General features: G+C 38.9%; 8 protein-coding genes and 1 pseudogene across 12 annotated transcripts in view; 4 read left to right on the top strand and 5 right to left on the bottom strand.

Moving 5' to 3' along the window:
• LOC133839137 (phosphofurin acidic cluster sorting protein 2) overlaps positions 1–5,113 on the top strand; it is a 42,252-nt gene extending 37,139 nt beyond the window's left edge. For 2 of the 3 annotated variants that reach the window (XM_062270483.1, XM_062270485.1), the window contains 7 exons: positions 23–359; positions 1,215–1,340; positions 2,681–3,290; positions 3,351–3,840; positions 3,899–4,493; positions 4,563–4,679; positions 4,742–5,113. In XM_062270483.1, coding sequence (XP_062126467.1) covers positions 23–359; positions 1,215–1,340; positions 2,681–3,290; positions 3,351–3,840; positions 3,899–4,493; positions 4,563–4,679; positions 4,742–4,872 — 2,406 coding nt within the window. In that variant the 3' untranslated portion in view covers positions 4,873–5,113. The remainder of the gene's footprint in view (positions 1–22; positions 360–1,214; positions 1,341–2,680; positions 3,291–3,350; positions 3,841–3,898; positions 4,494–4,562; positions 4,680–4,741) is intronic. The other variant, XM_062270484.1, reaches the window with a different exon arrangement.
• Positions 5,114–5,320: 207 nt separating this feature from the next.
• LOC133839147 (actin maturation protease-like) lies at positions 5,321–7,831 on the bottom strand. Its single transcript, XM_062270502.1, has 4 exons — positions 7,542–7,831; positions 7,242–7,477; positions 6,389–6,485; positions 5,321–6,335 (listed from the first exon to the last, which is right to left on the bottom strand). Exons 1-4 carry the CDS (start codon positions 7,791–7,793, stop codon positions 6,114–6,116), a joined length of 807 nt encoding a protein of 268 aa, XP_062126486.1. The 5' UTR covers positions 7,794–7,831; the 3' UTR covers positions 5,321–6,113.
• On the bottom strand, positions 6,580–7,157 carry LOC133839153 (U6 snRNA-associated Sm-like protein LSm3). The gene is made up of 2 exons (XM_062270509.1): positions 7,007–7,157; positions 6,580–6,942 (listed from the first exon to the last, which is right to left on the bottom strand). The coding sequence occupies exons 1-2, from the start codon at positions 7,025–7,027 to the stop codon at positions 6,652–6,654; spliced, it is 312 nt and encodes a 103-aa protein (XP_062126493.1). The 5' UTR covers positions 7,028–7,157; the 3' UTR covers positions 6,580–6,651.
• A 424-nt stretch (positions 7,832–8,255) lies between the features above and the next one.
• On the bottom strand, positions 8,256–8,756 carry LOC133836829 (ras-related protein Rab-7a-like). The gene is made up of 2 exons (XM_062267417.1): positions 8,555–8,756; positions 8,256–8,486 (listed from the first exon to the last, which is right to left on the bottom strand). Exons 1-2 carry the CDS (start codon positions 8,726–8,728, stop codon positions 8,256–8,258), a joined length of 405 nt encoding a protein of 134 aa, XP_062123401.1. The 5' UTR covers positions 8,729–8,756.
• Positions 8,757–9,595: 839 nt separating this feature from the next.
• Positions 9,596–20,211, top strand: LOC133839277 (ras-related protein Rab-7b-like). Of its 2 annotated transcripts, XM_062270700.1 has the most exons (3): positions 9,596–9,800; positions 9,860–10,075; positions 20,119–20,211. In XM_062270700.1, exons 1-3 carry the CDS (start codon positions 9,621–9,623, stop codon positions 20,200–20,202), a joined length of 480 nt encoding a protein of 159 aa, XP_062126684.1. In that variant the 5' UTR covers positions 9,596–9,620; the 3' UTR covers positions 20,203–20,211. The 2 variants fall into 2 exon arrangements, 1 of the variants encoding a protein (XP_062126684.1); XR_009894087.1 differs by lacking the exons at positions 9,596–9,800; positions 9,860–10,075 and adding an exon at positions 19,853–20,049.
• LOC133839537 (actin maturation protease-like) lies at positions 11,383–12,008 on the bottom strand (annotated as a pseudogene).
• Positions 12,064–12,787, bottom strand: LOC133838893 (ras-related protein Rab-7a-like). The gene is made up of 3 exons (XM_062270143.1): positions 12,586–12,787; positions 12,307–12,523; positions 12,064–12,246 (listed from the first exon to the last, which is right to left on the bottom strand). The coding sequence occupies exons 2-3, from the start codon at positions 12,469–12,471 to the stop codon at positions 12,100–12,102; spliced, it is 312 nt and encodes a 103-aa protein (XP_062126127.1). The 5' UTR covers positions 12,472–12,523; positions 12,586–12,787; the 3' UTR covers positions 12,064–12,099.
• LOC133837153 (ras-related protein Rab-7a-like) lies at positions 13,944–19,293 on the top strand. Of its 2 annotated transcripts, XM_062267828.1 has the most exons (3): positions 13,944–14,138; positions 14,197–14,415; positions 19,069–19,293. In XM_062267828.1, the coding sequence occupies exons 1-3, from the start codon at positions 13,959–13,961 to the stop codon at positions 19,204–19,206; spliced, it is 537 nt and encodes a 178-aa protein (XP_062123812.1). In that variant the 5' UTR covers positions 13,944–13,958; the 3' UTR covers positions 19,207–19,293. The 2 variants fall into 2 exon arrangements, 1 of the variants encoding a protein (XP_062123812.1); XR_009893773.1 differs by lacking the exons at positions 13,944–14,138; positions 14,197–14,415 and adding an exon at positions 18,960–19,008 and having other exon boundaries at positions 19,069–19,193.
• On the top strand, positions 17,731–18,949 carry LOC133837154 (uncharacterized). The gene is made up of 3 exons (XM_062267830.1): positions 17,731–17,885; positions 18,546–18,740; positions 18,790–18,949. Exons 1-3 carry the CDS (start codon positions 17,874–17,876, stop codon positions 18,796–18,798), a joined length of 216 nt encoding a protein of 71 aa, XP_062123814.1. The 5' UTR covers positions 17,731–17,873; the 3' UTR covers positions 18,799–18,949.
• Positions 20,212–20,381: the final 170 nt, after the last annotated feature.

The raw sequence follows: 20,381 nt of genomic DNA, 5'->3' as shown, positions 1-20,381 counted from the left end.
TGCACTCTTTTGCTTTCCACAGACAATTTCGCTGCAACAGCGCAACTTCAAGCAGAAAATTGTCGCGCTACTGAAACGTTTCAAGGCGAGCGAGGAGCTAGAGGATGAGACGCACAGTGGAACGGCGGCGCTGCGTGGCGAACGCGATTTGGACGCACTCTTCCAGGAGCTGGAGTCGCTGTCATGCTGCGAGGGCGACGATTCCGGGCCGGACATGGATAGCATATCGATTGGTTCGACGCCGAAGCCATCGCTGCGTCCGTTTTTTACCAACTCGCGAATAATGCTCCACGATAATCTAACGGGCAACGGAGGGGGCGGCGCCCTTGGCAGCTCTGGTGGCATTGGCGGCACCCCAGGTGAGTTTTCGTGTGCTCCCATTCATATATTCATATGTTGTTGTTGTTGCTCTTGCTGTTGTTGTTCGACTACTACTACTTCTAGTTGTTGGTCTTCTTCTACTACTTTCATTGCATTGCATTTGATAAGCCATCAATTGATGGGGCGCATTCGCTGTTGCGTTCTCGCTTCTTGCATAACATATTAAATACGCTGCCGGCAAAAATGGCGCTCGTTTCCGTCTCCGTCTCCATCTCCGTTTCCGTTTGATGTTGCGCCAAAAAAGCTGGCTACACTTTTTTGGCCCCTACTTTCCCTCTCTACGCCGCCGCGTGTCTGTCTGGTTTTATTTTTGCAGCTTTCGGTCAAGGCTGCTGCTGTTGCTGTTGCTGTTCTCTTCATACATACACACATACACGCACGTTAGTCGCAAGGCCACATTCATGGCTGTGTGAGCGAGACAGCAAGAGAACGCAAGCACTTGCAGTAAATTCCAGCTGACCAATTTGTCCACTTGTGCGACATAAATACCGACACACACACAAATACGCACCCGAGTATGCATACAATATGTATGTGTGTGCAGCGCAATTCGAAACACATGTAGAATGTGAAAGGGAAAGAGAAGGGGAAAGGGGACATGGGTTGAAGGCGACACAATTAGTTTTGTTTTCAATTAAGTAAACAGAATACGACACTTTAACAATTTGAAAGCTTACGAGTAAAATTCTTAGTTTCTACAATTATATTTTATTTATAATTATTATGTATATGTATATTATGTATGATATAAGTACAAAAACAAAAACCACACACTACAAAGAAAAACAAACAAAACAAACATTTTGCATGGCTTGAACAAATTTCTTTTGCAGGAAACTCTGAGCGCCGATCATCGGATAAGAGCGACCAATTGACCAATTCATCTTACAATATTGAAAATAACAAAAACCAAAAAAGCATTCATTTAACAAACAATAACAATTCGGCTACAACACCAGGTCTGTGTAAATTACAGCAAAACCAAAAAAAAAAACAATATTACACTAAATTGAAATTATTAGTACACCACCAAACCAAAAAGAAACCCTTGATAGATTTATTATTCCCCCAAAGTGCTGACAGTGCATTTTCGAATTTGGCAATTTGAATTAAACATGAATTCAACTAAGTTCTATATGCCCCAACGAATTTGCACCGTTCGCATTTGATTATTTATTTTGGCTTTTTTTGTTGTCCACCCGCAACATTTAGCACGCTTCCACACACCTTCACACACATGCAAATTCACACGCTCACTCTCACGCACACAACATTAGCTTATGCAAAACAAACACAATAAAGAAATCTGAAACGAAAACAATAAGCCGTTACACACACGCTTTGTTTGGCAGTGTGACCGAGTCCGCGCAACGATTGCTCGCGTTAATTGCACGGGTTAGCAGGGCTGTTGATTTTGTGACGTCATGCATCATTCATTTGCTTGGCCATTTCTTGGACTTTATTTTTGGGGTGTCCGCTAAATATAGCACAATAAATTTGTACGTTAAGCAAAAATAAAGTTATGCATGTCATCCACTCCCCTGCCCCTCACCCATTTCGAGGTATTTTTCCGTTTCAATTAAAGAGGAGACTGCTTGTCAAAAAAACCCTTCAAATTAGCCTTAATCACAACGTCCATTTCTCCCGACCCCCCATGGCGACCTCCTTAGCCTTGCATGTGTTGTGTCCCCCTTTTTTTATTTGATTAATTGTGGCATTGCCAAGAAAACTCAAGCGGAACACGCGACATAAATAAAAATAAATCTTAAGCCCCAAGAAGGTGTTTGACGGCAATGCACCCACACACATACATACATACGTATGTACATATGTATGTGGGTGTGTGTACTTGCTGCTTGTGCGTAGTTCATATCGTATGCAGGTAGTAAAAAGTTTTAATTATATTTACGAACGACGCATCTATTATTTATATGTACATACGCACTAAAGCACCTTGGTCCTCTCCACTCCCATTCCCTCTTAAAGTGCACACAATCAGAAAAGTGTGAAGCGTTGAGACAGGGCGATAACCTGCATGGCTTATCAATATATCGAGAACTTACGCACAAAAGCACCTTAACCCCTCCCCCTTTTTCCTACCTAATGTGGTCAGTGTGGAATAGTTGGGTGTAGAGTGTGGAGGCAGGGCGATAAACTGCATGTATTTTTATCAATAATCGTATATCGTATGTCACCCCAGCACCTCAAAGTCAGTTTTAAATCGTTACTTTTAAATTGGGATGCATCAATTGTGTGTGTCTTATTCACTCAAGAATTCTTTTACGCAACCCATTCACAGATCGTGGCGGTAACGACAGTTCCGGCAATGAGGGCAATGCTGGCTATACGGATGGCCAAAATTCAGATCCACAGAACAGTCCGCCGCGTGACAAGGATTATCTGCATCGTCAGCATCATCAGCAGCTGACACCAGTGAGCTCCGTGGGTGGCAACATGGGCAGCAGCAGCATTACACCGCCGCACGCACAAACCGAGAAGCGATCGCGACTATTTCGCACCTCCAGCAATACGCCCGCTGTTGCAGGAGGCGGAGGCAGTGGAGCAGGTGCTGGCAATGTGAGCAATAGCAGCAGTGCTGTGGGCAAACGAAAGCATACGCTTAGCCTGAGTGCTGAGCCGCGTTCTGCGCTTGAGACTTGCTTGTCGCCTACGAATGTGGAGCCCAGGAAGCTGCTGCTCGATCAGCTGAGTCGTGTGTTTGCCGGTGATGACAACGTCATACCCGAGGTGGTGACCATCATCAGTCCACCCGAGGCGCTCGGCGGCAGCACGCTGCTAGCCAAGCTGGTCACGCTGTTTGCCAACTCCTTTAAGCCAGCATTTGTGCCACAAAACACGGCCGAGGTCAAGGCGGTGCTCCAGGCGCTCATGGCCAAGATACAGAAATAGTAAGCAGATCAAAAACAAACTAAGATCATATATAATTAATCCATCTCTCATATTTTCAGCTGCAACTCGAATGCAAAGCCGCCGCACACAGTAAAGGTGCTGCTCATTGGAGGCGATTGGCTGCAGGGCGCCACATTGCGTCACTATGTGGAGCTGCTCGGCGTGCGTCCGCCCGACTGGTTGAATCACTTGCGCTTCTATCTGGTGCCCATTGGTGGTGGCAGCAGCAACGGCAGCGTGGCACGGCATCTTAGCCAAATGGATCAAGCCTATGCCGCCATGTTTGGCTCCGACAACTGGTCGCAACTTTGTGAACGAGCTGCAGCCACAGCTGCGGCTGTTAGTGCCGTGACCACGGTGAATGCCACAGCGTTGACTGCGAATCTGGCAGATGCAGCTGCGGTGGCCAAGTCGGATATTGCGGAACTGGTGCAGCGCATTCAGCGCTATCTGCATGCGGCGGGTCCTTGCACACAGATTCCCATTGCCGAGGCCATGGTCAACTACAAGGACGAGGATTCGTGCCAGATCTTTGTGCCCTTCGTCAGCGTAAGTCACCGAAAGGTATACAAAACAAGTCTGTAAGCTAATAAATTTGCTTTTGCAGGATGTGCGCATTGGTTATTTGGATGCGCAAGCCTCGCTGGATCTCGAAGAGAACGCCGGCTCCAATGCGGCTGGCACGGCGAGCAGCGGAGGCTCTGGAAACGCTTCCAGCTTGCCCATACCCATTGGCGGCCAGAGCACGCCCGGCGTCTCCGGATCGCCGCCACAGCAGCTGCTGCTGCAGCAGCAAGGTGGCCAGAGTCAGGGCCAGAATATGGGACGCATATCACCACCGCTACAGACACCACCGTCGTCGTCGGGCAACTCACATCGGGATCGGGATCGTGGCTCGAGTGATGCACAGAATACGCCCTCGTCGCTGTCATCGCAGACGTTTAGCGGCGCCTTGGCTGCCGCCGAAGCTGTGGAGCTGCAGGTGGATTATTGGCCACTGGTGCGGCCGGGCGATCAGCATGTCAAGGAGTCGAAGGGGGGAATGTCGCGTGGCGGCGACTCGGGGGGAGGCAAGAATAGCATTAAGAGTACGTTTAGGAATCTGCAGGTGTGGCGCCTGCCGCAGCATGCACAGCAACTGGGTGATATGTCCAATGGACTGACTGTTAGTTTCGCCACCAGGGAGAAGAAACAGAAGCAGAGTAAGTTTAGTTTAGCATTAACTAGAATCGTAGAATCTGTTATTTACAAACATGTTTCCTCTCTTGCAGTTATGCGCTTGGGCAAAAAGAAGGATAAGGAGCGTGATCTCGAGAAGGAGCAGTGCGTGGAGGGCGTGGCACGACTCATTTGCTCGCCCAAGCAATCGCATCCAGTTCCGCTGCGAGGTAAGCTGAAATACAATTGCTAAAGTATTTACCTTTAACCTCCTCTCCCTTTTTTTGTGCAGTGTATATCGATGGTACTGAGTGGACTGGCGTCAAGTTCTTCCAGCTGTCATCGCAATGGCAAACGCACGTCAAGAATTTCCCTATTGCGCTCATCGGCTGCACGCCCATGTCCTGTGCTGAATTAACCTAGTCATCATACCCCATATCCTCCAAACTCCCCCCCCGAGGGAGACTTAGAGACACACACACACACGGACAGATAAGACAGACGGACAGACAGACAGACGGACGGACATTTAGCAAGGGGAGCCAGACAACAAACACAACATGCACGGCAATAAATATGTTTAACTAAGAAGAATGATAATTTATTTTATAATTATTATATTTGTAAATTTTTAGTTAATAAATAATACGCGTTTAGCTTGTAATTAATTTTCATTTTAAGAATTGTGAATTTATCAAACGATTGCATCACACACACACACACACACAGACAGCAAGTAATTAATAATCTAGTTAATATACTTATATATGTATGCATATTGAAATTAATAGAATGCGAAATGTTCTAACACTTGTTAGCAATTAATCCTTTCAAAACTTTCAATGTAGTTGCAGTTTACACACACACATACTTGACTTTTTCGCCAGTTGGCGCAGTTTGTTGTTGTGTCACTTGACCCCAGACTGTTGGCCAAGTTGTTAGCCGTCTTTCCGTTTTTCATTTGTATCCAAAAAAATAAAATAAAAGGAAGAGAAGCTCAGGCCCGCCCTGCAATGATGATCTCAACACTTTGAAGCGGGGACATTTGGTGCCTGGCTCGAAATTAACTAAATCTAAACGTATCTCTATATGTACAACTACAACTATTTAGCAACTGCGATTGCGAATTGCATATTTAACCAAACCCGTCGTCTATATACTACCTACAAGCAGAGACATATTATCTGGATGTGTAACTAAAAATAAATAAACATAAACATATACAATATACAAGCGTACATATATGTAGCTATTGGATAGGTATGCGCACTCGGCTATATCTATCCAATATGCATATATCTACACATACATATATATATATACTACTCTAATTGTTGTGATTTTTGAAAATTCATAGTATGTGAGCTGGCAATGCGAACGGGAATGTATGAGTCGATGTTACCCCATCAATATTGAGTGCAGGGTATTCATCAAGTTTCAAGCAATATGCAAAGCCTCCCAAAAAAAGAGTTATACGAGTGTTGTAATCATTTGAGCCGAAAGTCAAAAGTGAAATTTAAACGAAATGAAAATGAAAAAGAAATGTAACGAAATGAAAATGCAAAAACGTATTGTAAGGTGTGTAATTTATAATTGTATTATTAAATATATATATACATACATTTAAAGACAAAACTATAAAAGTGCTTTTATTTGTCATGTGGTCAAACAACTTTAACAATTTCCTGGGTCAATCCATTCAATAGAATGGCGCGTTCGTTGAGTCCAAGTGGTCCATTTATTCCCCCAGGTGGCAGCAGGAAGGTGCAATCAGGATATCCCTTGGGCTGGGCAAACTCTACGAGATTGGCATTGCTCTCACTAAGCGCTGACAGCGACCACACGGCCAGATTGCGTGTCTTACCATGTCGCGCCAGTACATAAAACTAAAAGTGAATAAACCAGTCAGTACTAATACGTTAAATGATTCACAACTCACCTCATCCTGGTCATCAATCAGGTAGCCCACAATCAGCGCCCAGTGAGCTCGATGTCCGGACTTCTGGCAAGGCGCATGATTGACATCTGCATCATAACTAATTAGGGGAGTTAAGGAGCACAATCTACTACTTCGTCAAGTTAAGCTAAGACACAAACCTTCATAGCAAAAGTTACAACCCAAAATGCTCATAAATTTCATTAGCAGTTTATTACAATCCAACCTTAATACAAATATGTAGAAATGCGCAATATAATTTAACTCTAGCCCACTCTCATGGGCGGCGACACGAGGATGACACCGTCTCCTCTCACAAAAAGCATGGGAATTGTGCGCTTTGTGGTCTTGTAGACTTCTTCGTACGTTTCCTCGTCGATTTCCACGGTGGTCACTGTTTCCTCTGCATCGCCCAGCACCATGTTCAAGTGCTGATCGAATGCGTGTAATCTGCCCCGCAGTTCCCGCTCATTTCGCATCTTTACATAGACCTTCTCGTCTAAGCTGAGACGGATCAGATCCAGCGGCTCTTTGACCGGCAATATGACCTGGCTAAGCTGCAAAGTACGTGAGATAACGAAATATTTATATTATATTTATATGTATATTTATAATGCTTACCTGTTCCTCTTCAGTTGTCATTTTATAATCACACTCAAATCACTTTTACGTTCACAATAATAATAACAAAACTGCAGCAAACGTAAGTTGTCTTGTTTTGCTTGCTTATTTTTTGCACTAAAAAATACCACAGTGAGGCGGCACTACACGCGGCGACAGTGTTGGAAAGTGTCACACACACTACAGTACGCAGAGACGAAAATTATACAAAATTTGTGATTCATGAAAAGGATACGGGACTAATAAACAGCATCCAGCACATAAACGATCCTTGATGTTTGCACAATTTAGAGTGTCATCGTAGAGTTCACAAGCTAAGTACTTTTGTGACAATTCATATAAATACTGCGCACTGAACATTTCTCCATTTATGGTATAGTGATGTTTTACAGCCTCAGTGAGTAATTCCCCTGCAGTCGGTTGTCCATTGAGCAGCATACTGAGCGCTGTTAAGCCACAGGTGGGACCATTCTAAACAATTTCCATAATTTAAATCCAAAATTTGACAAGTGCTCAAACAAAAAAATCGAATTACTTGGAGTATGCTTGCAATGCCATAATATTGACACTCCTTGGGCGGAGCATGCTGACACACTCGACTTAGAAAGCATCCCTTCTGCACCTCTGGATGATCCATTGCCCAACTGCATTCATTGTTTGCCAATTGCAATTTAACGACACTGGCATTAGTTCCAGCCGATGTATGAACACTGTTGGTGGGTGGTATTGGTGGGGGAGGCGGCGGCGTAATAGATATGCCTTGAGACATTTGTAGTTGATGAACCATACGAAACGTTAGAAATAAATAAAAAACAGCTGATCTTTCAAAGAAAAAACATCTTTCTTGGAGTGTGACCGCGAGATTTATTAATATACTAAAGCTGTGATAAATGCAATCTGGTTACACTTCATATGGTATGTTGGTATATCGCCAAAACATGTTTGAAGCGCGACATTTTGAGCTACTTGGCTATTTTATAATTTAATACCAAATGAAAAACCTTAGTTTTCTTGAAATTATTGTATTTAAATCAAAAGAGAATCATCTCTATTTTATTTACAAATTTGGACGTTTCTGCGAATCGGAGACTTTTGCTATGAATGTCTCAAATGCCACTTTCACGTTGGTCCCAGCTTTCGACGAGCATTCAAAGTAAGGAATGGAGAACGAATCACACCACTGCTGAGCCTCTTCCTTTGTCACCTGGATTAAATGGAATTTAATTTGTGAAAACTACTAATTTGATATTTAATATAGACTTGCCGCTCGATCAGCTTCCACCTCAATTTTTGTGCCTACAACGACAAACGGAAATTGTTCAGGATTTTGTGGTTTTCCCAGCGAAAGGAACTCATTTCGCCACAAATTAAGATCCTCGAATGATTTTCGATTCGTAACTGAAAAAACGATAATGCAGCCATCTGCATCTCTATATTGTTCCTCAGTTCGGAATTCCCTTGCCCCAACTGTGGCCCAAAGCTATAGATATAATATCATCGGGCGATTCAGAAATTGAAATGATGATTTCGATTCCATGCCTGACTCACCTGCAATGCCACTTTGCAACCTTTTAACACCATCTCCTTTTTATTACAGTTCCAGCTTCTTCTGTGAAGCTCATAGTTATAAGTAAAGTCGTTATCTACATATTGACGCACTAGAGAACTTTTTCCAACGAAATTGTTTCCCGTTAATATGATTTTCATACCACGGTCAGTCATGTTTCTTTGTTGTTGCTGAATATAAAGATAATATACATATATTACTCATATTGTTTACTGAATATCATTATCATATCATACATTATAGAAAACACAAATATTAAAATAATATAAAGAACTTTTGATTACTTGTTTTTTGTGATTGTTAAATTGCAAATAAAAATGGAATCAGAGGTAGGTTGGGAAACACAACAAAGTCAACTAAATTGACAACAATTATTTATTGTTCAATCAATTACGCTGGACTGTAACAAAATTGGCGGCGACTTACAAAAATGATCTGCACTGAACGAAATTTGATATTAAACTGAAGCATAGAGACTCCGTTCATAGTTTCTTGACATAAAATGATGTATCTCAAACTATTGTTACATTGTTAGGATTATCGATACTGTGTGTTTACCCTTATGTTTTCTAAGAACTGATTATCTTGGTATCCCGCATATTTTGGATGGAAAATTTAATTCCTACGATTATAAAATTAAACATAACGCCCTGTTGACACATTCTGATTTCAACACCAACAAAGTGACGAAATCTCCTATTTGCTATCTGAAGTTCTTTGTGTTGGCAGCAGCTTATTCCTATAAAGTTCTTTGTGTCAGCAGCAGAAGAACAAATGTTGAAGAAGTAGTCAGTTCAACATTTGAAATCCAATAAGGCGTTTGGTGTTCAATTGAAATATTATTTAATCATTCATTAAAGGTGAGAAATATGTATTATTTATTAATTAAATAACATTAATTTATATAAGCATTTAATTTAACATTGATTTATGAATTCTACCCGCAAATTCCGGATGGAATAATCATAGAAATATGTAAATAATTTAATAACGCAATTTAAAAATGAAAATGAAATATTTATAGTTTTTCAGGATCAACAAAGAACCATGTCCAAGATACCTAAACGGGATTTTACAATTGTGATCGAGGGGAATCCATTGGTTGGAAAGAATTCTCTAAGGCATCAATTTATAAATCAATCGTTTCCTTCCAATGTTGGGAGTTCGTCTGTATGGACCGTTAATAAAAAGTCTTTCGATTTCAAAGCTTATAGATTTGAGTTGTCGGTGAGAAAGATATACAATAACTTACATTCCATTTCTTAATCGGTTCTAAATATATATAGATTTGGGTGACGGATGGTAAGAAACAATGTCGAAGTGAGACACCAGATTTCAATGGATATAACCATTGCTGTTTTCTCGTATTTGATGTTTCCAATCGAGAATCATTTGAGGCTCTTGATTCGTGGCGAAAATTGTGCATTGAAAAAATTGTACCAAAAGGGAGAACATTTCCTATCGCTGTGATAGGCAATAAAATTGACAAGAAAATTCGCACCGTAAGTTCTCTTGTAATTACAATTATTCATTAATTTCTCAATTTACTGAACTCAATTTAATCCAGGTGTCAACGCAAGAAGCCCAGAAGTGGTGCGGTGATCGCCTCATTCCCTACTTTGAGTGCTCGGCACAAGATGGAGACAGCGTGAACGCGGCATTTGAGGGATTGCTGTTAAGTTACTTGAACAGCCAAGTGAGGCCGGAAGATCTGTAGATCAACTTAGAAAGAATTGATCTTTCAATTAAAATAAATGTTGCCTTATAATCATTGCTCTTCATTTAAAAGCAATTGGCAAAAATTAAAATCGCCATGTTTAAATGATAATTTAAAATGAAATTTGTTGGGTAAAATTCAAATTGAACGATCGCTTAAGCAACTGATAGAAAGCTCAGTGCTATAACACTCAAGCTTGGTGATTTAAATGAGGCGCCAAAGTAAGCGATTGATGAAGCACATGCAAGAAAGCTCAGAGCTATAACACTCAAAGACCAGAAATTAAATTAGCTTTTCGCTTTCTATTAATTTCTGTTTGCCTGGTATTTCAGGTGGCATTTTAGTAACATTTTGAATTTCAGCGAGTCTCAACACAAGTTTGTCAAAGCTGTTGCTGTAGTCGCTGTTACTTTATTGATCGTTAACTTTAAAAATAGAATTTTAAATTTAACATCTAAAACCAAAGTAGCTTTACAAATTCAAATGCAAAGTCCGCTTAAACTGAAACTCAGCAAGATTGGCAGCTTGCTGTCAATTTATGTTTGCCTGGTACTTCAGCTGTTATTTGGATTGATTTTAGCAACTGAGGTTTGCAGCAACAACTACTTCTACAATTACAACAACAATAATTTTAGCTACAACAATAACAACTACTACAGCAACTATGCCAGCCATGTATGTGGGAGTGTGAGACTCGCTGAAGTCCAAAATATATGGGAGATACCAGATGAACTACCAGGCAAACAGAAATCAGCAGCAAGGCAAAACTTAACTTTGGTGGCCCATTTAAATTACTACAATTTGAGTGCTATAGCAGTCAGCTTTCTTGTAACTACTTCGAAGGCCGTTAAATTTGCATTTTCACACCCAAACGCAATTTTAATAATTTAATTAAAATTGTTATGTAATTTATACATTTAAATCTTTTTAATAATATTAATGTATATTTAAAATGAAATCATATATTTCTTCTTTCTTTCGGCGTTTTTTCCTATTACAAAGGATTCTGAAAAGTAATTGACAGGTTCGACTCACTTTTCGTCCTGGATGGCCACGGCTTTCTCGGCCAACGATTCAAACGCCAGTTCCACGTCACTGCCATCTTTCGCCGAGCACTCCACTTATTGTATAATGTTGTTTTACAGCCTCAGTGAGCAATTCCCCTGCAGTCGGTTGTCCATTTAGCAGCATACTCAGCGCTGTTAAGCCACAGGTGGGACCATTCTAAACAATTTCCATAATTTAATTCCAAAACTTGACAAGTGCTTAAACAAATAAATCGAATTACTTGGAGTATGCTTGCAATGCCATAATATTGACACTCCTTGGGCGGAGCATGCTGACTCGACTTAGAAAGCATCCCTTCTGCACCTCTGGACGATCCAATGCCCAACTGCATTCATTGTTTGCCAATTGCAATTTAACGACACTGGCATTAGTTCCAGCCGATGTGTGAACACTGTTGGTGGGTGGTATTGGTGGGGGAGGCGGCGGCGTAATAGATATGCCTTGAGACATTTGTAGTTGATGAACCATACGAAACGTTAGAAATAAATAAAAAACAGCTGATCTTTCAAAGAAAAAACATCTTTCTTGGAGTGTGACCGCGAGATTTATTAATATACTAAAGCTGTGATAAATGCAATCTGGTTACACTTCATATGGTATGTTGGTATATCGCCAAAACATGTTTGAAGCGCGACATTTTGAGCTACTCGGCTATTTTTATAATTTAATACCAAATGAAAAACCTTGAAATTTTCTTGAAATTGTTGTATTTAAATCAAAAGAGAATCATCTCTATTTTATTTACAAATTTGGACGTTTCTGCGAATCGGAGACTTTTGCTATGAATGTCTCAAATGCCACTTTCACGTTGGTCCCAGCTTTCGACGAGCATTCAAAGTAAGGAATGGAGAACGAATCACACCACTGCTGAGCCTCTTGCTTTGTCACCTGGATTAAATGGAATTTAATTTGTGAAAACTACTAATTTGATATTTAATATAGACTTACCGGTCGATCAGCTTCCACTTCAATTTTAGTGCCTACAACGACAATCGGAAATTGTTCAGGATTTTGTGGTTTTCCCAGCGAAAGGAACTCATTTCGCCACAAATTAAGATCCTCGAATGATTTTCGATTCGTAACTGAAAAAAACGATAATGCAGCCATCTGCATCTCTATATTGTTCCTCAGTTCGGAATTCCCTTGCCCCAACTGTGGCCCAAAGCTATAGATATAAAGGGCGATTCAGAAATTGAAATGATGATTTCGATTCCATGCCTGACTCACCTGCAATGCCACTTTGCAACCTTTTAACACCATCTCCTTTTTATTACAGTTCCAGCTTCTTCTGTGAAGCTCATAGTTATAAGTAAAGTCGTTATCTACATATTGACGCACTAGAGAACTTTTTCCAACGAAATTGTTTCCCGTTAATATGATTTTCATACCACGGTCAGTCATGTTTCTTTGTTGTTGCTGAATATAAAGATAATATACATATATTACTCATATTGTTTACTGAATATCATTATCATATCATACATTATAGAAAAACAAATATTAAAATAATATAAAGAACTTTTTCTTGTTTTGCTGATTGTTAAATTGCAAATAAAAATGGAATCAGAGGTAGGTTGGGAAACACAAAAAGTCAACTAAATTGACAACAATTATTTATTGTTCAATCAATTACGCTGGACTGTAACAAAATTGGCGGCGACTTACAAAAATGATCTGCACTGAACGAAATTTGATATTAAACTGAAGCATAGAGACTCCGTTCATAGTTTCTTGACATAAAATGATGTATCTCAAACTATTGTTACATTGTTAGGATTATCGATACTGTGTGTTTACCCTTATGTTTTCTAAGAACTGATTATCTTGGTATCCCGCATATTTTGGATGGAAAATTTAATTCCTACGATTATAAAATTAAACATAACGCCCTGTTGACACATTCTGATTTCAACACCAACAAAGTGACGAAATCTCCTATTTGCTATCTGAAGTTCTTTGTGTTGGCAGCAGCTTATTCCTATAAAAAGAAGAACAAATGTTGAAGAAGTAGTCAGTTCAACATTTGAAATCCAATAAGGCGTTTGGTGTTCAATTGAAATATTATTTAATCATTCATTAAAGGTGAGAAATATGTATTATTTATTAATTAAATAACATTAATTTATATAAGCATTTAATTTAACATTGATTTATGAATTCTACTCGCAAATTCCGGATGGAATAATCGTAGAAATATGAGATCAGTTTTAATAACGCAATTTAAAAATTAAAGGTAATATTTTTCGAAATCTGTTCTCCCGAAATCTGTGGCTACACTCAAATGTAATTCTTACAATTATTATTACAAAAAAATGTAATTCTTACAAAATTTAACATAACGCCCTATTGACACGTTCTAATTTCAATAAAATGTGTTAAAATATTGATTGAAATATCTGTAATATAAGATTAAATACCTAACCCATTTAAAACAACTAATTTTTAAAATATGATCGTTTACCTCTGACTCTGGTAAATCTGTAGTTACATTTGCTTTGTGACCTTAATGCATATTAAAAATGATTAAAAATATAAAATGAGTGATTTATAAATTTTAAGTAACATTTATTCTTTTTTTAATCCAGGACTAACTAATAGACATGTCACGACCCATTGAACGGATGCTGAATATCGTGCTCTTGGGGGACGATTCCGTTGGAAAAACTTCTCTGATATATCGATATATCAACGAAGAAAATTCTGGTAAATGCGAAACATGGAATGGAACGGATCTATTTACAAAGGAAGTGATTCTAAATGACAGTTTGGTTTCCCTGAAGGTTAGCGAAACAATGCAATACATTTTTAACCGATTCTGAATCAAGACAAATATTACAGATTTGGGAATGGGGGCATGAAGAATTTATAAATACGAGCACGGCATCCTCTAGAAGAATCGATTGCTGCATTTTCGTCTTTGATGTTACGAGTCGAAAATCATTCGAAAGTCTTAATTCGTGGCGGGAGAAATTTTTTTTTGCGGCAAATGAAAACAACTCTAACGAATTCCCAGTTGCTGTTGTGGGTACTAAAATTGACTTGGAAAATGAACGAAAAGTAAGTGCTCCTCAAATCTCACTCTGTGTTTTCGTTAATTTCCAATTCAATTTTATCCAGGTGTCAAAACAAGAGGCTCAAGACTGGTGTAAATCGTTTTCCATTCCCTACTTTGAGTGCTCTTCGAAAGATGACATAAATGTGCAACAGGTGTTTGAAGCGATGATGGCCAAACTTGTAGACACTTATAGGTTACACTTCGAAATGTTGGAACACAGGAATTTGGATTCTTTTTAGGTTATAATTATTTGAACATTCTCATGATCATCCCATGATTTTCATAAAATAAATAATTATATTATATAAATTACTCATCAGAAATATGCAATATTTTATTTATTTGATGTTTCATGCAATTCTAACTCGCCTATTGCTGCATATCAATGAATTAAATTATACAGAAACCAACCGATGTATTGAGTTATACTGACGTCTTCTATAAATTTCTTCATATTATTATTATTATTAACCTCAAGAGCAAACTATGACCGACTACCCTTGGAGATTTATATATCCAACATCATTTATTCTTAGAAAATAATGAAGAATTGGAATTTTCGTAACCTAATGAATAATAATACTCGTAGTAATATTAATAAACCACAAAATCTTTTATTTGGTAAATAAAGTTCTTTGTGTTGGCAGCAGCTAATCCCTATAAAAGTAGAAAAAATGTTAAGCAAGTAGTTAGTTCAACATTTGAAATCCAAAAAGACGTTTGGTCTTCAATTTAAATTTTATTTAAACATTCATAAAAGGTGAGAATTATGTATAATTTATTAATTAAATAGCATTAATATGTACATATAAGCATTGAAGTGTGACCGCGAGATTTATTAATATAAGTTCTAATAAATGCAAGCTGGTTACACTCTGTTGACACGTTCTAATTTCAATACAATGTGTTAAAATATTGATTGAAATGTATATAATATATGATTAAATACCTAACCCATTTAATTCATATAATTTTTAAAATATGATTTTTTACCTCTGACTCTGTTAAAACTGTCGTTACATTTGCTTTGCGACCTTAATGCATAATTAAAATGATTAAAAATTTAAAATGAGTGATTTATAAATTTTAAGTAACATTTATTATTTTTTTCTCATTTCCCGGGATGTATTGGTATGGAGAACAGTGACTGGCAGCTCCTTCCTAGTCTCCCAGTTATGAGACCCCCTGCCGGTCTAATTACAGTTAATAAAATAATTTGGGCTATCGACTCCATTGCGAAGGTCAGGTCGCCCGGTCTCGATGGACTTTCGCCAGCAATGCTGCAAGCCAGTAAGCTCACGATTGTGCCGTGGCTATCGGGTATCTATTCGGCATGCCTCGCATGGGGTCATATCCCCACTCTCTGGAGGACCTCGAAAGTCATTTTCCTGCCTAAGGCGGGCAAATGCAGTCATGTGATCCCAAATGACTTCCGGCCTATCAGACTAACCTCTTTCCTGCTAAAAACATTGGAAAAGCTACTTGATTTGCACATCAGAATCAACTCAATGCATCTGTTGTCCCCAAATCAGCATGCGTATACAAAGGGCAAGTCCATTGAGACAGCTCTCCATGCTCTAGTAGCCTCCATTGAAAAAGCAGACCATTATAAAGAATATGCCTTGGGTGCATTTCTTGACATTTCAGGCGCCTTCAATAACGTCACCACTGACGCTATTATGAAGGGTCTTCCCTCAGTTAACACGGCACCAGCGATCCACAGGTGGGTCAACCGCCTTCTTTGCGACAGGCAGGTGGTGGCTACGTGGGGCGATGCGGCCATTACAAAGGTAGTGCGAGGTGGCACTCCCCAGGGTGGAGTTCTCTCGCCTCTCCTTGGGAATTTGGTCGTAAATAGCCTACTTCTAAAATTTACTAGAAGGGCCCCCAAGTTAATTGCCTATGCCGACGACATAAGCATTTTGATAACTGGGAAATGCCCAACCACCCTTAGTTCCGTAATGGAACTTACTTTGCGGGAAGTTAAAGCATGGGCCGAATCAGCCGGGCTCAGCATCAACGCGGACAAAACGGACCTTATCCTCTTCACGAAGAGGTATAATAGGCTGCACCATACTAAAGCCGAGCCTAGCAGTAAAATACCTAGGTGTGGTCCTGGACAGCAAACTGTCATGGAAGCTTAACGTGTTAGAAAGGGTGAAGAAAGCCACCGGAGCCTTGTACATGGCGAAAAAGATGCTTAGTTGCACTTGGAGCCTATCTCCTAATCTAATGCGGTGGATACACATCTCAGTTGTTCGCCCTATCCTCACCTATGGTGTTATAGTGTGGTGGCAGGCCACGGAAAAAAGGACGTACCTATCCATCATGGAAAGGACACAGCGTCAAGCGCTACTGTGTATCACAGGCGCTATTAGGTCGACGCCAACTAAAGCCCTCGAGGTAATAGCTGGCGTCGAACCGTTAAACCTATACGCGCAATCCATAGCCGCAAAATCGTCCCTAAGGATTGCCGCAACAGGCAATCTGGGTCTGTTAGGCTATGGTCACAGCGCCATTGGTAGGGAGACTAGTAGAGACTTGGACTATACTATCCCCCTTATCAGTACCGACCATATTAAAACAATACTCTTGGAACCGGACTGCTGGCGGGAAGGGTTATGCATTCCCGAAGCCCTCAACCTCTTCACCGACTACCTCCTAGGTTGCTGCTGGCTTTTGCCAAAAAATGCATCTATACTGCGCGATTTCTGAGACGTAGATAAGCTACCGGTACAGCTACGGACCTCCACTGGTCTATGCTTTGCCCCGTACAGGGGCAGCCGGTCCTACCTAAACCTAAACCTAAAAATGGCATTACTTCTATAAAGGCATATATACATATATTACTCATATTATTTATTGATTATTATTATTGTCTTACTAATTAGTACGCGAAAATAAAATATGTTTTCTAAGAACTGATTATGTTGGTATCCCGCAGGTTTTGGATTCCTACGATTGTAAAATTAAACATAACGTCCTGTTGACACGTTCTAATTTCAATACCAACAAAGAGACGTGTCACCAAACAATAAACAGAAGCTGATTCCTTGGAAATTTATGTATCCAACTTCATTTATTAGAATTGAATGATGAATAATTGGAATTTTCGTAACCGAATGAATAATAATGGTAATATTAGTAAACCACAAATCTCCTATTTGCTATATGGAGTTCTTTGTGTCAGCAGCAGCTTATTCCTATAAAAAATAGAGAAAATGTTGAAGAAGTAGTCAGTTCAACATTTGAAATCCAATAAGGCGTTTGGTGTTCAATTGAAATATTATTTAATCATTCATTAAAGGTGAGAAATATGTATTATTTATTAATTAAATAACATTAATTTATATAAGCATATGACTTCACGAACACTCTTCTGATTCAACAGACTCTGTTCTTTATAATTTATATCAAGCTCTTCTGGAATTTGCACATCCTATAACTTTCGCAAACTTGCATGTGGATACTTGTAACGTCTATTGTTCTGTGTGTTGACTTTAAAACGTATATGTCTCCATCCAATACCTCGACACCCAAAAAAAAGGTCCTTTGAACCTTCGATTGCTGTCTCTCGCTGTTTTTAAGCAACACAAAAACACCCGCACAGAACCTAATCATCTTAGAGATATTTTTTATCAAATTTTGTCTTCTCATATCTAGCGACCTCTTCCATGTTCTTAGGAGCAACGACACTAGGAATTCTAATTTATTTAAATTTGGATGTATCTCCTCCGCTTTTATCCCATAACCAATGTAATCTCAAAAAAAGCATTTTGAAATGTTAAATGAGAATCTTGCCTTCACTAGAATGTCTAATACACGTTGCAACCGCTAATATGCTTCTTCCTTCGATAAAAGGTTTTAAGTATTGCTTTAGTAATTATATTCAAACTTCTTTTTATTTTTTTTAATTTCTGAGCATTTCAGTTTCAATCTTATCAGAATTTGTAGGTGGAACGGTTTCACAAACGTTCCCAACTTTAGTTTGAACAATCTTCAAATGATCGTAAGAAACTTCCACTAAAAACCCTTACCAACGAACTTATCGTTACATTTGTTTTTCGATCTTAATGCATATTTAAAATGCTTAAAAATCAAAAATAAAACATTTATTATTTTTAAAATTCAGGACCAACTAATAACCATGTCGCAAAACAAAAAATTGATGCTGAAAATCTTGCTCTTGGGGGACGAGTTCGTTGGAAAATCCTGTCTGGTATATCGATATATCAACGAAGAATATTCTCGTAATTTGAAAGCAACGATTGGAGCGGATGCATTTAGAAAGGATTTAATTCTAAATGACAATTTGGTTTCCCTGCAGGTTAGCGAAACAATGCAATAAATTTTTATTCGATTCTGAATCACTACAGATATTATAGATTTGGGACACATCTGGGTATGATGGATTTAATAGTATGGGCATGGAATTCTATAAATCAACCGATTGCTGCATTTTTGTATTTGATGTTACGTGTCGAAAATCATTCGAAAGTCTTAATTTTTGGCGGAATGAATTTTTTCTAAGAGCAGGTGAAAAGAACCCGGTTGCTGTCGTGGGTACTAAAATTGACTTGGAAAATGAACGAAAAGTAAGTGCTCCTCAAATCTCACTCTGTGTTCTCGTTAACTTCCAATTTAATTTTATCAAGGTGTCAAAACAAGAGGCTCAAGATTGGTGTAAATCGTTCTCAATTCCCTACTTTGAGTGCTCCTCGAAGGATGACATAAATGTGCAACAGGTGTTTGAAGCGATGACAGCCAAACTTGTAGACACCCATAAGTTATAATTTGAAATGTATTCCAAATTCCTTTGCATTCATTTTTAATAATAAATAATAATATGGATTTCTTTATTTATCTGATATTACTTAGTATCAATGAATAAAATTATACAGAAAACCAAACTGGATTGCAAACCTCAAGAGGCATTTTGGAGGGATTGCCAACTTCATTTAAGAGTCTTGAATTCGAGAACATAGCAGTGTGAACCTTTCTCTCAATGAATATTTAGACGAGCAACATAGAAAGAATTGATATTTCAATTGAAATAAATGTTGCCTAATAATCATTGGTTTTCATTTTAATTTAAAGCAAATTGAAATAAGCATTAAATTTAACATTGATTTATGAATTCTACTGTTAGATGGAATAATCATCAAATATGAGAACAATCGCTTAATAACGCAATTTAAAAATTAAAAAGTAATATTTATATTTTTCAGGTCAAAGCTCAAAGAAATTAGACGGGATGTAACAGTCGTGATTGAAGGGAATCCATTGGTTGGAAAGAATTCTGTAACATCGATTTGTAGATCTATCGCCAAAAGATGAGAGTTCGTCTGTATGGACCGTTAAGAAACCGTTTTTCTTACTTGAACTTACTTCAACTCACATGCCCTTTCTAAATCGGTTCTAAATATATATAGGTTTGGGTGACGGCTGGTAAGAGCGTCGAACTGAGAAACCAGATTTCTATACATCTGCGATTGCTGTTTTCTCGTATTTGATGTTTCCAATCGAGAATCATAGCTCTTGATTCGTGGCGACATTGGTGCTATTAAAAGATTGCACAGAAACAGAAATTAGTTCCTGCTGCGATAGGCAATAAAATTGACAAGAAAACTCAGTAAGTTCACTTGTAATTACAATTATTCAGTACTGCATCTCAACTCAACTCTACTGAACTCAATTTAATCCAGGTGTCAACGCAAGAAGCCCAGAAGTGGTGCGATGATCGCCTCATTCCCTACTTTGAGTGCTCGGCACAAGATGGAACAGCGTGAACGCGGCATTTGAGGGAGCTGTTAAGTTACTTGAACAGCCAAGTGAGGCCGGAAGATCTGTAGATCAACGTAGAAAGAATTGATCTTTCAATTAAAATAAATGTTGCCTTATAATCATTGCTTTTCATTTACAATTGGCAAAATAAAATCGCCATGTTTAAATGATAATTTAAAATGAA

Source organism: Drosophila sulfurigaster, chromosome 2R, assembly GCF_023558435.1.
Source record: "Drosophila sulfurigaster albostrigata strain 15112-1811.04 chromosome 2R, ASM2355843v2, whole genome shotgun sequence".
Classification (NCBI taxonomy): Eukaryota; Metazoa; Arthropoda; class Insecta; order Diptera; family Drosophilidae; genus Drosophila; species Drosophila sulfurigaster.
This window is presented reverse-complemented; position numbering and strand designations above follow the sequence as displayed.

Bases quoted from the DNA above. Each gene is read 5' to 3' on its own strand.
- LOC133837153 (XM_062267828.1), top strand. From the start codon at position 13,959: ATGTCACGACCCATTGAACGGATGCTGAATATCGTGCTCTTGGGGGAC. The intron at 14,139-14,196 runs GTTAGCGAAACA...CAAATATTACAG, and splicing joins ACAGTTTGGTTTCCCTGAAG to ATTTGGGAATGGGGGCATGA. The intron at 14,416-19,068 runs GTAAGTGCTCCT...AATTTTATCAAG, and splicing joins ACTTGGAAAATGAACGAAAA to GTGTCAAAACAAGAGGCTCA.
- LOC133839277 (XM_062270700.1), top strand. From the start codon at position 9,621: ATGTCCAAGATACCTAAACGGGATTTTACAATTGTGATCGAGGGGAAT. The intron at 9,801-9,859 runs GTGAGAAAGATA...AAATATATATAG, and splicing joins CTTATAGATTTGAGTTGTCG to ATTTGGGTGACGGATGGTAA. The intron at 10,076-20,118 runs GTAAGTTCTCTT...AATTTAATCCAG, and splicing joins TTGACAAGAAAATTCGCACC to GTGTCAACGCAAGAAGCCCA.
- LOC133838893 (XM_062270143.1), bottom strand. From the start codon at position 12,471: ATGCAGATGGCTGCATTATCGTTTTTTTCAGTTACGAATCGAAAATCA. The intron at 12,247-12,306 runs GTAAGTCTATAT...CATTTAATCCAG, and splicing joins AAGTGGAAGCTGATCGACCG to GTGACAAAGCAAGAGGCTCA.
- LOC133839153 (XM_062270509.1), bottom strand. From the start codon at position 7,027: ATGACAACTGAAGAGGAACAG. The intron at 6,943-7,006 runs GTAAGCATTATA...CGTACTTTGCAG, and splicing joins TGACAACTGAAGAGGAACAG to CTTAGCCAGGTCATATTGCC.
- LOC133839147 (XM_062270502.1), bottom strand. From the start codon at position 7,793: ATGGTTCATCAACTACAAATGTCTCAAGGCATATCTATTACGCCGCCG. The intron at 6,486-7,241 runs GTATCCTTTTCA...TCCCCTAATTAG, and splicing joins GGATGCTGTTTATTAGTCCC to TTATGATGCAGATGTCAATC. The intron at 6,336-6,388 runs GTGAGTTGTGAA...ATTCACTTTTAG, and splicing joins TGATTGATGACCAGGATGAG to TTTTATGTACTGGCGCGACA.
- LOC133836829 (XM_062267417.1), bottom strand. From the start codon at position 8,728: ATGACTGACCGTGGTATGAAAATCATATTAACGGGAAACAATTTCGTT. The intron at 8,487-8,554 runs GTGAGTCAGGCA...TTATATCTATAG, and splicing joins GTTGCAAAGTGGCATTGCAG to CTTTGGGCCACAGTTGGGGC.